Below are 15,648 nucleotides of genomic sequence, written 5' to 3'. Positions count from 1 at the left end.
AGAACAGGGTGGGTCGGTACTGATGACCGACAACAATTGGTCGAACAGAACAACGGGTTGGTAGAAGAAGTGAAAATGCTGAGACAACATGTGGCAGACATGTATCAGGCATGGATAACTGGGAAAGCACCACCCCCACCACCGCCAAGCTTTTCAAACTCTGGCATTACCCATCCCCCATACTCTCCATCCCAACCCACTTATGACAGCTTTCCTAGCTACCCGAGTAGCTCCATCACTCGTCCACGCTACTCCCCTCCCCAATGCTACTTCTCTCCACGAGATTCCCAAAGACGGGCTTCACTTTCCAAATACCCAGCTCCACAGAAGGCCTATCCACCCTCACAAGCCTACCGGAAGCCCCCTGGATCAGGTTTCCGGCCCAATCAAGCATTTAGGAACGAAAGGTTGCTGAAACGAGGAAAGGCTCTCACCCCTATCGGAGTATCTTATGCAAGTCTGTTTGAAAGGCTAAAGCATGCTGGCTTGATTGAGCCGCTCCCCGCATATACTCCAGATCCACATGCAAGAAACTTTGATCCGGCAGCGCAATGCGCGTACCACTCCAATGTCATAGGGCACAACATTGAGAGTTGTCGTAATTTGAAAAGGGAAGTAGAGAAAATGATCCAAGAAGGGCGGATTGTGATCGATAACAGTAACATGGAGCACTCGAACCCTATCGAGAACTTGTTGATGGAGGTTGATGATATGGAAGCTGATAATGGTCTTGGCAATACCAATGCAAAGCTTAGTGGCTAAGATGCCAATTTTGATAAAATGGGAGGACGCTCCGTTCCTTGGTTAGCAAGAGAGAAGCTGTTGGTGGTTTATTTTGTTGTCATTTTTGTTATCCGGATTATTCTTAGGGTTGTAATCCGAATATTGTCTTGTGTCAAACCTTCTTATCTTTCCATTTTTGTCATATCAGTTTGTTTAAGTCTCGTTGATGTTGTGTTAAGATTTTATTCTGGTTGTTTTGTTTGTTTTTCTAACCATTTCGCCTGAAGTTTAATACAAAAGCCGGTCTTTTATTATTTCCAGTCATCTTTTTATTTAGTCCTTTTGTCATTTTCGTTCAATGCCGATTCTAGGGACATGACATGCGCACACAGTTTGGGCCTAGTCTATAAAGTTAATCATAAAACCCTGGGAAGGTGATCAAAGCATTTAAAGGAAATAAGAACGGTTTGAGATTATTTGAAGCCCGAGTCATGTGGAACTGGGGCAAGTAAAACATAAAGAAAACCGTTAAATGCAAGATTCGCCAAATTGGCATGAGGGTCGTGCATGAGAGTGAGAGTGTCGCCCAGCAGTGCTTTAGAAATGACAAATGAAAAAGCAAGTGTTTAACATAATTGTCAAGTCCAGCACCATCGGAAGAGACTATAAATCTATGTTCAATTGTGTTGTTTGCACTTGGCATGTTTTGAAGACTGGAATGACGAAGGCATTTTATTCTGCTACCTAAACACTTTATCCTTCGTTACCCCTTTTGAGCCTTATTTATTTTCTTTCATACCCCTCGTTCGGAATCAATAGCAACGACTAGGAAATACGAGTCAGGAAGGTAAAGAAAAAATAAAAAATAAAACGAAAAAGAAAAAGAAAAATGAAAAAAAAAAAGTCAAATGAAAAAAGAGGAATTGGGAACTACGTTTGACCTGATTCCTCAAAGAGGATACGTAGGCGCTTCACGGCTCGGTCATAGGGTGCATAGTGCGCATAATGTACGTAGTATGCATAGTGTAACCAAAAAATTTAAAAAAATATATAATAAATAAATAATCCCCAAGCAAGAAACTGGGGCAAGGGTTGCGCTTGTTATAAACAAATATGATTTTGAAGGTTGTAATTTTGAACCCCAAATTGATTTGTTTTTGAGCCTTTAATAACTTTTATTTCTAAGTCTATCCAAAAAACCCACATTACGGTCCAAAGAAAGACCTTCTGATCAGTCTGCAAAAGATGCCAAGTCAGACAAATGAGAGTCTTACCGGCGAACATAACATTCTGTTCCACAGCAGAAAGGACTCTAATCTCCAGCAGAGAGAGTCATACCGGCAACACTCCAAATCCCCAGCTGGAAAGTGATACAAATGAGAGAGTCTTATCGGTGAAAATCTTTACGGACACCATAAGGCGACGCAAGCTGAGAGAAAAACCAAAATGAGAGAGGCTTGATAGTGAAAACCCTTCGGGCACTACAAGTCGAATAAGATTGGGAATCAGATGGGGAATCGCCAAGTCAAGGGAAGATCTCGAAAGACGATTGATGACGAAGGATAGGCCACATGTGCATGTCATGACCATTAGAGTCGGTATTTGCGTTTGATAGGTTTTTATTTATAGTTTCTTTTGTTAAAGAGTCATCTTTTTCCGTTGTCTTTTATTCTGTTCCCTTTTATCTTTTCCTTTCATAGAAATTTCCCCAGTAGAGTCTGTTTGGTCAGAACCAGTGGGAAATGACTTCAAAATAGGCCATTAGCTTTCCAAGATAAGATCTGACTAATACATACAAATGGTATAGTCAGCAAGGAACAAGCGCGAGGCCAGTGTCAAAAAAAAAAAAAGATATCCCCAGTCAAGAAAGATATCCCCAGCAAAAGGATTGACGAGTGTCAAGAGGGATATCCTTGCCGAAATCAAAGGTTATTAAACCTCAAGACCAGAGCCCGTGGACAAAACAAGAAAAACAATAAGCATGATTTGGGAAATTCATGCGAGACTAAAAGGTCGGGAAAATGCAAGTTTCCGAGCCATGCCACGAAAGAAGAGGGATATCCCCAGCAGAAAAGGATTATCCCCAGCAAATAATATCATCCCCAACAAGTTGTGGAATGCAGAGCAAGGAAGGGAAAAGGGAAAACCATCCCAGTGGGAGTATCACAACCAACCACCGCGTTTTAAACTAACAAATTTTGTTTAAATTGAAACAGGTAAAGGAAGTGGCATTGATGACAGAAATGCAGGCCATAAGGGAGACTGTCAAACTGGGGCAGAAAATTTTCCTTTCATTTGGAAAATTTTCTGGAAGTCAGATACCCATTCAGGGTAAAATGAATATAGCACCAGTCTCAAGGGAAGTGGTCTTTGAACCAGTTTTACCCCCAGCATAACAAGTTTTAATAAAAGAAGTTGTTCCCCAGCAGACAGAACAAAGGGATGACATTTGTGCTCAGAAAAGCAAAAACCATTATCATCCTCAGCAGCTTCCAGAAGAATGAAGCATCGATTTGAAGGGATAAAATTCCCCAGCAGCATTATCCTCAACAACGTTATCCCAAGAAGATAACACTTTTATCCCTAGCAGTGTTGAGCGAAAATAAATTCTGAAAAAAAAAATTGAATTTAAAGGAGGGGAAGAAAGGAGACTCCCACAGTGGTATTATCCCAAGTCAGGCGTCCACCTGGAGAATGAGGATGAGAAAAGAAGAAGTCAGGCGTCCACCTGGAGAATGAGGATGAGAAAAAGAAGAAGTCAGGCGTCCACCTGGAGAATGAGGATGAGAAAAAGAAGAAGTCAGGCGTCCACCTGGAGAATGAGGATGAAGAATTAAAGAAGTCAGGCGTCCACCTGGAGAATGAGGATGAGAATTAAAGAAGTCAGGCGTCCACCTGGAGAATGAGGATGAAAAAATTGAAGAAGAAGTCAGGCGTCCACCTGGAGAATGAGGATGAAAAAAAAATTGAAGAAGAAGTCAGGCGTCCACCTGGAGAATGAGGATGAAGAATTAAAGAAGAAGTCAGGCGTCCACCTGGAGAATGAGGATGAAGAATTTAAGAAGAAGTCAGGCGTCCACCTGGAGAACGAGGATGAAGAATTTAAGAAGAAGTCAGGAGCCCACCTGAAGAACAGAATGACGATATATTGGTTGAAGTCAGGAGCCCGCCTGAAGAGAGGAATGGCGATTATTTTCAAAGTTGTTGTCAGGAGCCCGCCTGAAGAGATGAAAGGCATTTTTAAAAGTTGTTGAAATCTTGCCAACCTAAAGAAAGGAATGGCGATGTATTGTTTGAAGTCAGGAGCCCGCCTGAAGAGAGAAATGGCGATTATTTTCAAAGTTGTTGTCAGGAGCCCGCCTGAAGAGAGGAAAGGCGTTTTAAAAAAGTTGTTGAAATCTTGCCAACCTAAAGAAAGGAATGGCGATGTATGGTTTGAAGTCAGGAGCCCGCCTGAAGAGAGGAATGGCGATTATTTTCAAAGTTGTTGTCAGGAGCCCGCCTGAAGAGAGGAAAGGCATTTTTAAAAGTTGTTGAAATCTTGCCAACCTAAAGAAAGGAATGGCGATGTATTGTTTGAAGTCAGGAGCCCGCCTGAAGAGAGGAATGGCGATTATTTTCAAAGTTGTTGTCAGGAGCCCGCCTGAAGAGAGGAAAGGCATTTTTAAAAGTTGTTGAAATCTTGCCAACCTAAAGAAAGGAATGGCGATGTATTGTTTGAAGTCAGGATCCCGCCTGAAGAGAGGAATGGCGATTATTTTCAAAGTTGTTGTCAGGAGCCCGCCTGAAGAGAGGAAAGGCGTTTTAAAAAAGTTGTTGAAATCTTGCCAACCTAAAGAAAGGAATGGCGATGTATGGTTTGAAGTCAGGAGCCCGCCTGAAGAGAGGAATGACGATTATTTTCAAAGTTGTTGTCAGGAGCCCGCCTGAAGAGAGGAAAGGCATTTTTAAAAGTTGTTGAAATCTTGCCAACCTAAAGAAAGGAATGGCGATGTATTGTTTGAAGTCAGGAGCCCGCCTGAAGAGAGGAATGACGATTATTTTCAAAGTTGTTGTCAGGAGCCCGCCTGAAGAGAGGAAAGGCAGTTTTAAAAAGTTGTTGAAATCTTGCCAACCTAAAGAAAGGAATGGCGATGTATGGTTTGAAGTCAGGAGCCCGCCTGAAGAGAGGAATGACGATTATTTTCAAAGTTGTTGTCAGGAGCCCGCCTGAAGAGAGGAAAGGCATTTTTAAAAGTTGTTGAAATCTTGCCAACCTAAAGAAAGGAATGGCGATGTATTGGTTGAAGTCAGGAGCCCGCCTGAAGAGAGGAATGACGATTATTTTCAAAGTTGTTGTTGAAGTCAGGAGCCCGCCTGAAGAGAGGAAAGGCGTTTTTAAAAGTTGTTGAAATCTTGCCAACCTAAAGAAAGTAATTTTCAAGCATTGAACTTGGGAGCCCGCCCAGATAACAGAGGCATACATTTCAAGTCTTTAATTTTCAAGTATTAAAATTGGGAGCCCGCCCAGATAACAGAGGCATACATTTCAAAATCAAGTCAGAGGACAATAAAACAGAGGGTTACAATAGGAATCCCCAGCAGGAAACAATAAAATTCCCCGGCACCGGGAAACAGAAGGTTGCAACAAGAGGTCACAGTACAAACTCAAGTGCATGTGTCAAAAAGAAGAAAAGCACCGGAAAAAATGCAAGCAGACAAGAAAGCAAGGCAACAAGAAAAATTGCAGTATAGCTTAGCTTCTTGTTTTCTTTTAAGCACGGTGTAACAAGGAGATCGGTAAGCAGTAGTAATAGCATGCAACAACAGTAACATTGCAGTCCAACGGTAGTCCCAGCTACCAAAATTTCCCGAACTACATTGACCTGATTCCTGTTTAGCCCAGGATATGTAGGAAACCTTTGAAGCAAAGGTTCGGTCAAATCTTTTTCAAAAAAATGCTTCACACGGAGTACTCGGATGGGCAAAAATCGCTCGCTTTATCTTTGCACGAAAACCCTTCGTGTCTTCGGGCAAAGAGGGGCAGCTGTAAGCACGTGATTTTTGCCCAATATGAGAATTACTCCCAAAAAATTCAAAAATAAAGTAATTTTTCTTGGTGTGCAATTTTGTGATGTTTTGTGATATTTTGAATAATTATTTGTATTTATCTGTGCATGTTTATTTGCTAAATTAATAAAAAATACAAAAATATGTCGCATTTTGCATATAGGATTTAATTCTACAATTGTTAGTAATTAAATTTGTTTTACAAAAATTAAAAATTACAAAAATAGGCATCGTTTGCATTTTTAGCATTTAATGTCCAAATATACAATTTTATGCTTAATTAATACTTAATTGTGCGTTAATTGTTATTGGGAGTTAATTTGCGCTTTTATAACTTAATTTAGTTCTTAATAATAGTTTAAGTATTTTTATAATTTAGTTTTAGAAAAAATAAAAGAAGAAAAGAGAGCGAAAATATAAAGAAAGTCGGAATTAGGCCTCTTCTTCAATTTCAAGCCACAGGCCCAAAAAATGGCCCAATCTTCCCTACGACCCAGTCCATTTCGAACTGGGTCGACCCAGTCCATAACCCAAAAGACCCAATACCCCTATCTTGCATTTCAAAGACACAAAACAAAACAAAACAAAAAAAAAAACCCTAAAAATGTCCTAAGTCATCCGCCCCTCCCCTATCATTCTTCTTCTTCTTTTCTTCTTTCTTCTCCAAACTCTAAAACACACATCCATGGCTGCCATGGCTAAGCTCCAACAACTTCATCTCCTTCGACACAAGCGCACACACCACCAAGAAGTCCATCTTCTCCATGTCGAGCTCAAAAGGCTCGTCCATGGCTGCGTCTTCGTCGTCGACCCATCGCCATGGCCATAACGCCATGTTTGTTGCTTCTTCTTGCTGCCTCTGAGTCGTCCGCGTCGACACTGCTGCTGCTCGACACCCCACTGCTGCTGCTGTTCGACGTCGACCAAACGCTATTGCTTCACCATAGTTCGTTGACCAAGCTCCTTCGTCGCCGCTGCTTCTCCTCCTTCCTCCGAGTTGTTGTTGCCGCGATGCTGCCTCACATTCGTCTTCTTCACTAATCGAGCTGTTGCTGCCTTCTGCTTGTGACGGGCTGCCATTTTTCGTTTTTAAAACGATGCCAAACGACCACCTTCTTTGGTCGTCCGTTCGTGGTCATCTTCGGCGTCAAGTTATCTTGGTGCGAGATTCGTTTCCGGACAGATTGTTTCCATCCAAGTTCATCGTCATTCGCTCGATGCTTGGGTCGTCAAAACAGTCCGTACGTATGTCGTTCGATCCGGTTAGTAGATTTTGAGTTTTATGTTTGTCCGTATTTCGTTTTGATATTTCTCGAATCTAAAATCGTTAGATATTTGATTTTTTGTGTTGTTTGTTCATGTGTTTTGTTGATTTAATTTTCAGATTTCAAATGGAAATTTAATTAGTTGTTTTTCATGTTTATGTCATGTTAATTTTATTTATTTTGTAAAAAAGGTAAAAATTTGTTAGTTTAAATGTTTGTTAGATTCAAATTGAAATTTAATTAACTATTTCTTCAATTTGTTTCATGTGTTTATGTATTGTTAGAAATTGTTAATATTGTTAAGTTCAAGTTTAAGTTCATAATTGTTTCTTCGTCGATCTTGTTATTTGTTTAAAGAATTTAGTTGTGTTAGAGAAATATGTTGGTTTAATCGTTTAAATCCATCATGTTTGTTGTTTAAAATAGATTTAATTCATGTTCATACTTTGTTTGATTGTTCTTGAATCCGAAAATTTGTATAGTTTGATTTCTTGTTTATCATTTATGATTATTTCTTGAATTTGTCTCATAATCTTGTTGTTTAAGTTTAATATAGGAATTGTTGGTTGTAATATTGTTAGAGTTGATTTTAAGTTCAATATGATTGAATTTAGAAATCTTCATACTTTGTTTGTTGTTGTTGTTGAATCCGAAAATAGAATTGTTTGTTGCTAAAATATTGTTCAATCAAATTTTAGTTGTTCTTTGTTGTTCAATTTGTGTTCATGTGATTTGTTGTTGAAATGTTGTTAAAATCGTGTTCATGTGATATTGTTGTTATGATGTTCATCCGTGTTCATATTGTTGTTTGAACATTGTTAGAAATTGATCATATTGTCTATATTTTGGTTAAGTTTGATTAATTGATGTGTTATAGCTGATGGGTAGTTTGGTAAATTTGTAGTACGTTCAGGGGTAGTTTGGTAATTTCAGTAAGGTCGTGAGGGGTAGTTTAGGAATTGTACATTTTGAAATTGTTTATTTGAAGCATGGGGGACAAAATGAAATGGGGTGGGTTGTGATATAGTTGTTTAATATAAAGGGGGGACAAGATTTAATTTAAAGGGGGAATCTTGCATTATTTTAAATGAAGCATGGGGGACAAAATATAATGGGGTGGTGTGATATGTTTATTTAATGTAATGGGGATGAGTGGAAAGATAATGGGTTGGGTAGAGAAAAAGTATTGATTTAATTGATTAAAAGATTTATGGGATGAGATTATATATATATGAAGTCTTGAACACAAGACAAGAACAGAAATAGAGAGAACAGAAAAGATACGAGAAAAAATACACACACAGATAGAGAAAAAAAACGGACAGAGAATAGAAGAGAGAAAAATTCCGAAAAATATTTAAGCTTTCAAAATAAAAATAAAAGCTAAAAAATCTACTGCTTTCTTTCTTTGTTTGAAATTAGTATTAATGGTTGTTGTTTCATTTAAAGCTTAAGGCTTTTGTTTTTGGGATTACTACTCCACCGGTCTGTTACTGGGTTGTTACTGTTGCTGGGCAGTTGTTGCGGTTGTACTGTTATTACTGCTGCTGATTCTCATCTTCATTTTCTTTTGCTTCCAATATCAGGTACATATCTGTAAATTCATGTCATGAAAAGCTTCAACATGGCAAGTAAATGAAGTTTGGAATTATAAGGATGTCTTCTACTCATTTAAATTTTATTAGTTTAAATTTCAGTTTGTTTCAGTTGGTTAACAAAGTAGTATGCTTGACATGAAGACTATTATCTAATCGTTTTCTTTTTAAAAGTTTGCATAAGTTTTGTAATAATATTGTCCATTTCGAAATCTCATTAGTATAGTTATATTTGAACTGTCAAAATAGGGAATATGACATAAAAATGGGCCATTGATTACATCCCGTAACATTGTTAGCTAAATGTAAAGTAGAATAGAAATATCAAGAAAACTACATTCTAACCTCAGTTGTTGAATAAGGTTAAAATGATGTTGATTGTATTTTTTTTCATATATGGTAAGATAACGGGTATATGTATAACCATAAGAAAGGTGAATTGATTAGCTTGTTACGACGTTAAAATATTATGAATGGTTCCGACGAATTGATTAGCTTGTTACGACGTTAAAATATTATGAATGGTTCCGACGAACAACTACGTTGTATATAAAGCAATTTTATTGAATCAGTTTGTAATATTTCTTTTTTCTTATCAACTTGACTCTTATCTTCCATTGCAAACATTAACCAAACCATTATAACTTTGGACTAAAAACAAGTAGATGAGAAGGAGATATAATTTCTTCGAAAACTATTAGTTTGTTTATCAAATTAATTCTCTTTCCTAGTTTTATATGCAATTCATTTTTTGGGTATGCATATATTGTATTTACGGAAAAATGGTATTATTAATCCCACGTTTATTTTTACCCTTTTAAATTTGAATGGCTTGGAGAAATATAATTCTTACGCAAAAAATATAATTTGCGGTTAACATTCAACAATTTATGGAAAATCTATACTACTATTAAGAATCTTTTGCGTGATTAGGGATGCGTTCGCGTAACCTGATTATATTTCTAAAAGCAATTCGGATTATGCGTTCGCGCAACTTCGAACGAATATTTAATAAAAAGGGGGCTCTTCGGAGAATATCAATATTAATTTCATATAACTCGAGATGTGCGGTTCAATATTTAATTATACAAGAGCGACGAACGTTCTTAATTTTATTTTTAGCACAATTTCGAACTTAAGTCTTCTTTTTTTATAATAAAAAATTTCGAAAAATAATAATAATTATTATATTATCAATATCATTGTGTATACGTACGCGTGACACGATTTTTCACGTTAAAAAATATATAATATATAAAACGAATACACGTACGCGTGATTCGATTCGAAGAAGGGTCTTTAATTATAAACAATCTAAATAGAAGCGGTAACAATAAAATCATGCAATAAAAATGTATTTAACAAATCAAAATAATCAAGCCGAATATAACAGTTGAGCGACCGTGCTAGAACCACGGAACTCGGGAATGCCTAGCACCTTCTCCCGGGTTAACAGAATTCCTTATCCGGATTTCTGGTTCGCAGAATAATAAACAGAGTCATATTCTCCTCGATTCAGGGATTAAAATTGGTGACTTGGGACGCCTTAAAATTCCCAGGTGGCGACTCTGAAACAAACAAACAAATCTCGTTTCGACTGTCCTTTAATTGGAGAAAACTCCCTTGTACCCTCGCGGGCGTGGAAAAGGAGGTGCGACAAGACCCGCCGACCTGTGGTAAGTAGTAGGCCGTCTTCTATCCAAAACTGTCTCGTCTTGCCTTTGTTAGCTAACTCGATAAGTTGTCTGGCTGCTGGATCATGTTGCATGCCTTCTTTTATAGCCTCCCGAATGTCCCATCTCGCTGAAGTGATTGCAGCAAGCTCGTCTTTTCGGCTTAAGGCATCGACTACAACATTACCTTTTCCCGACTTATACTCCAGCGCATAATCAAACTCGGTTAAGAAATCCTGCCACCTAGCCTGCTTTGGTGTGAGCTTCTTCTGTGTTTGAAAGTAGCTAGTAGCCACATTATCAGTCTTGACCACGAACCTCGACCCGAGCAGATAATGTCTCCATGTACGAAGGCAATGCATAATGGCAGTCATTTCCTTCTCTTGTACCGTGTAACGCCGCTCCGTCTCATTTAACTTGCGGCTCTCAAATGCTATGGGATGCTTATCCTGCATCAGGACACCTCTAATGGCAAAGTCTGAGGCATCTGTGTGCACCTCAAAAGTCTTGGCAAAGTCAGGTAACGCCAAGACTGGCTCCTCTGTTACAGCTGTCTTAAGGCCTTCAAATGCCTTTTGACAATGCTCCGTCCAAACACATGGCTTGTTCTTCTTTAGCAACTCAGTCAATGGTGCGGCCTTTGCTGAGTATCCACTGATGAACCGGCGATAGTAGTTAACAAGGCCAAGGAAGGATCTCAACTCAGTTACATTTATGGGTGCCTCCCACTCCTGGATAGCACGTACCTTAGCATCGTCCATGCGTAGCTCGCCATTGCTAATGACATGGCCCAAGAAGTGCACCTTTGATTGCGCGAACTCACATTTCTCCCTCTTGATATATAGCTCGTTCTCTCGCAAGACTTGGAAAACCTTTCTTAAGTGCTCCATGTGCTCCCCCAAGGTGTTGTTGTAGATGACTATGTCGTCTAGGTAGACTACCACGAACTGATCAAGGTAGGGATGGAAGATCTTGTTCATAAGGGTGCAAAATATAGCCAGTGCATTGGTTAAGCCGAAGGGCATCACCAACCACTCAAAGGCTCCATATCTCGTCACACATGCTGTCTTTGGCTCATCCCCTTCCGCAATGCGAACCTGGTAGTAGCCCTTTCGAAGATCCACCTTGGTAAAGTACTTGGCTTGCCCAAGTCTATCGAACAAGTCAGCAATGAGCGGGATTGGGTACTTATTCTTCACGGTGACCTTATTAAGTGCTCAGTAGTCTATGCACAAACGCAACGATCCATCCTTCTTCTTCTAGAACAATACTGGTGCGCTGAAAGGTGCCTTTGATGGGCGAATATGACCAGCATCCAACAACTCTTTCAATTGTTTCTTGAGCTCCTCCAGCTCGGGCGGTGCCATACGATATGGGGCAAATGTGGGTGGTTTAGCCCCTGGCTCCAACTCAATCTTGTGATCCACCTCTCGCCTAGGCGGCAAGTGCTTAGGCAACTCCTCGGGCATGACATCCTTGTTCTCCTCAAGAAAATTCTCTATGCAAGGCGACACTGTCTCTTGAAAATTCTTGTCTTCCTCTAGACTTGCAATGGTTGCCACGAATGTGGGCTCCCCCTTCTTGATCCCCTTGACAACCTACATAGCTGAGAGTTGTGCTTGGATCTGTCCGTGTGGCATAGTCATTATAGGTACCATGCAAGCTCCTTCTCGCTCCATAACCAAAAGACGTTGGAGGTAGGGGTCGATTAAAGTATGACAATGTCTAAAGAACTCTTGCCCCAGTATGATGTCAAAGATATCCATAGCGGTTACAGTAAAGTTTGTCATACCTTTCCAAGTTCCCAATATGACACCAACTCCATTAGCTACCCCACGAGCATTCTGTATCTCGGCATTCACGGTCTTGACGCGAGAGTTGGTTGGAGAAAGCTTCAATTCCAGTCTCTTTGCGACAGCCTCAGTCACGAAATTATGAGTTGCTCCAGTGTCCACCATTGCACGAGCGGGCTTGTTGTTGATGGTGAGATCCACGTACTGATTGCCATTCTTGGTAGGTTGGATAGCTTGCTTCGTGACAGCACCACATAATCCGATCATACCCAACTGTGCGGTTCCCGGACTCTCTCCTTGTGGCTGCTCCTTCCGCTCACGTACCATGGCACTGAGGCTCTTGAGGTCAGGACAATTCCTGAAGCCATGTGGCCCTCCGCATATATAGCATCCCTTCTTCTCGACCTGTGCCTTCTTCTCTGCGTAGCTCTTACGGCCACTCGACTTTTTGAAATCTTGAGTCTTGGAGTATTGTTGTTGTATCTCCTTGCCTTTGCCACGGTCTCCCCCACCTTTGACATTGTTAACCTTTGACTCCTTGCCATTACCTTTGTCATGCTTGTCATGCCTGAAGTCCATCAATGATTCGGCCTCCACTATGGCTTGGTCTATATCAGTGACTTGTCGGCGTTGCAACTCCTGCTTAGCCCAATTTTGCAACCCGTCCATGAAGTGGAACAACAAGTCATCATTGGTCAGGTTGGGGATTTGAAGCATAAGGGTAGTGAACTCCTTGACATAGTTACGTATGCTCCCTGTTTGCTTCAATTCCCTAAGCTTGCGCCTTGCCTCGTACAAGACATTGTTTGGAAAGAACTGTCGCTTGAACTCCGCTTTGAACTGATCCCATGTGCTAATAGTACCTAGACCTTTATCCATGTTGTCCATCTTCCTTCTCCACCATAGCATGGCAGTCTCTGAGAGGTACAATACCGTAGTATTGATCTTGGCCTCGTCGTCCCTCACTTTGTTGTGCCTGAAGTAGTTCTCCAAGTGACAAAGGAAGTTTTCCACTTCTTGTGCATCACGAACACCTTTGAACACCGGGGGTTTAGGAGCCTCGATTTTGGCCTCCCTCATCACCATAACATTGCTGGCTACCTCGGTCATGCCAGCATTGACATGCTCCTCGAGTGACTCTATCTTTGCCTTCAAAGCATCGATAGTACTCAAAGCCTCCATGAGTTTGCACTCTAAGGCAGTGATGGTTTGCCTTAGTTCCATATCAGTCTGTGTACGTCCCTCCAAGTCATTTCGGATACTCTCAATCTCTTCAAGAGTGTGCCCCTCAAGAACATTAAGGGTGCCTTCCACCTTCCCCAAGCGTTGGCCAAATATCTCCACGACATCCATCCCCGCGTTCATCTTCATCACCCACTCTTTACCGAGCGAGACGTCCTCTGGAAGGACCTCCACTTCATCCTCGCTCGCCTCAGTGGCAGATGGTTCTTGGGATGTAAGCCCTTCGTTTGACACAACCTCAGGTGGCACCTCTTGGCTCTTGTTGGTGGCATTCCTCTTTTTGCTACGGCCGCTCTTGCCAGCAGCATCCTGGATGACGTTGGCTTGGGTGTTGGCAACGTTAATTTCTCCGCCGTTCGTCATTCCCTTAGTTAAAACCTCGCTCTGATACCACGTTGTCACGTCCTTAGTTGTTAACTAAGTACACGTGCGGCACTTGACAACTCGCTCACGATCTTGCACAAATTGCTCACGTTCTTGCTATGCCAAGTCAGCCTTACTACCTTTAAGACCGCTAAGAGAATGGTAGAAAGAACACAAGAGAATTGTTCAAGGAAGCTTTGTATTAGAGAGAACTTGAATTGTTTATTTGATGAATTACAAATGAATGACCCCCTTTATATACTAGTCTCCTAGGGGCTAGTGTGTAAATATTAATTATTACACAAGTCCTTGATATTTACAAGATAAGGGCTTTTTCTAGAATTCTCTACAAGCCTAGAAGATTCCAAGGACTTTCCTAGCAAATCCATAAGGATCTAGGTTTTTCCTAAGGAAATATTCATACCTCTCTAGAATCTTCTCACAAATGCTAGCCTTATTCTTATGTAAGCTTCCACATGGCATTAATATATGCCAAATGGCGCCTATGTGGCATGATGACATGGCGGGTCATCACATTTCACTCCATAAGGATAAAAGTAAACTTGATCTGCTAATCATGCTTCTTACCATGTCCATTAATGTCCGATTCCTTCTTTTTGTCACACTATTTTGTTGTGGTGTTCCTGGCATGGTATATTGAGCAATTATACCTTCACTTTCAAGGAATTCAGCAAATGGACCTTTAACTTGTCCCTTATCTGTGTCCTACCATAATATTCTTCATCGCTATCAAATTTTACAATTTTGATCTGAGCACCAATTTGTTTCTCTACTTCTGTTTTGTAAACTTTAAAAGCATCAAGTGCTTCTGATTTATTGAACAAGAAATAAAGATACATATATGTTGAATAGTCATCAATAAACGAGATAAAATATATCTCACCATTCAAGCAACAGGTAGAAAAAGGTCCACATATGTCTGTATGTATGATCTCAAGTAATTGGGAACTCCTTTTGGCACCTTTAGTTGATTTGTTGGTCAGCTTACCCTTTATGCAGTCCACACAAGTCCCAAAGTCAGAAAAATAAAGAGCTTTTAGAACTCCATGATTAACCAACCTTTTAACTCTATCAATAGAGATGTGTCTCAATCTCTTATGCCAAAGACTAGATGATTTCTCATTGATAATACATCGTTTAGTGCCAATTTCTTTATCATGCAAAGTTAAAACATTGCATTCAAATGCGGGGTCTAGTTCAAGTTTATATAAATTTCCATTTAAATTTCCAAAACCAATAATTTTATTATCTTTCAAAAGTTTCACAGAAGTGTAATGAAAATTAAAATCATATCCACTAATCGATAGTCTTGAAAGAGAAATTAAATTTCTAGAATATTCTCGAACATAAAAGTATTTTCTAAATCTAAGTGAAAATCATCCTTCAAAATGAGCCTATAAGTCCCCACGCCTTCCACACGTGAACGCATCCTATTGCCAGAATAGACATATTGTTCACTTCCTATCGGCTTCCTCTGAGTTAGAAAGTCCTGCATGATTTTGGCGATGTGAATTGTAGCACCAGAATCAATCCACCATGTATTATCACAAATTTCAGTAAAATTAGATTCATAACATACAAAGGTAAAATTACCTTTCTTCTCAAGCCATTTCTTGTATTTCAGGCAATTCTTCTTCCAGTGTCCCTTCTTCTTACAGAAACAACAAGCATCTTTGTCAAATGTGCTTTTCTTCTTTATGGGAACACTTTTGCCCTTATTTGCATTTCTCTTACCATGAGTCACCATATTAACACTTTCAGGTATCTCATGCCTCAACCTCTCTTCTTCTTGAACACACATGGTCAAAAGTTCATTGATTGACCATTTATCCTTATGTGTGTTGTAAGAAATCTTGAACGGACCATATTTCGCAGGAAGGGAGTTGAGAATGAAATGCACAAGAAATGGTTCAGACATATCCAC

At 39.9% G+C, this 15,648-nt stretch overlaps 1 protein-coding gene across 1 annotated transcript; it reads right to left on the bottom strand.

The window, feature by feature from the left end:
- Window positions 1-11,564: 11,564 nt before the first annotated feature.
- On the bottom strand, window positions 11,565-13,703 carry LOC138868306 (uncharacterized). The gene is made up of 4 exons (XM_070145851.1): window positions 13,361-13,703; window positions 12,888-13,291; window positions 11,961-12,737; window positions 11,565-11,903 (listed from the first exon to the last, which is right to left on the bottom strand). Exons 1-4 carry the CDS (start codon window positions 13,701-13,703, stop codon window positions 11,565-11,567), a joined length of 1,863 nt encoding a protein of 620 aa, XP_070001952.1.
- Between the last annotated feature and the right edge of the window lie 1,945 nt (window positions 13,704-15,648).

The sequence above is a fragment of the Nicotiana sylvestris genome, chromosome 5 (assembly GCF_000393655.2).
Source record: "Nicotiana sylvestris chromosome 5, ASM39365v2, whole genome shotgun sequence".
Lineage (NCBI taxonomy): Eukaryota > Viridiplantae > Streptophyta > Magnoliopsida > Solanales > Solanaceae > Nicotiana > Nicotiana sylvestris.
The sequence above is the reverse complement of the archived record's forward strand: the minus strand, read 5'-3'. Positions and strand labels throughout refer to the sequence as shown.

Bases quoted from the DNA above. Each gene is read 5' to 3' on its own strand.
- LOC138868306 (XM_070145851.1), bottom strand. From the start codon at position 13,703: ATGACGAACGGCGGAGAAATTAACGTTGCCAACACCCAAGCCAACGTC. The intron at 13,292-13,360 runs GTATCCGAAATG...TCACTGCCTTAG, and splicing joins CACTCTTGAAGAGATTGAGA to AGTGCAAACTCATGGAGGCT. The intron at 11,904-11,960 runs GTACCTATAATG...TCAGCTATGTAG, and splicing joins AGCGAGAAGGAGCTTGCATG to GTTGTCAAGGGGATCAAGAA.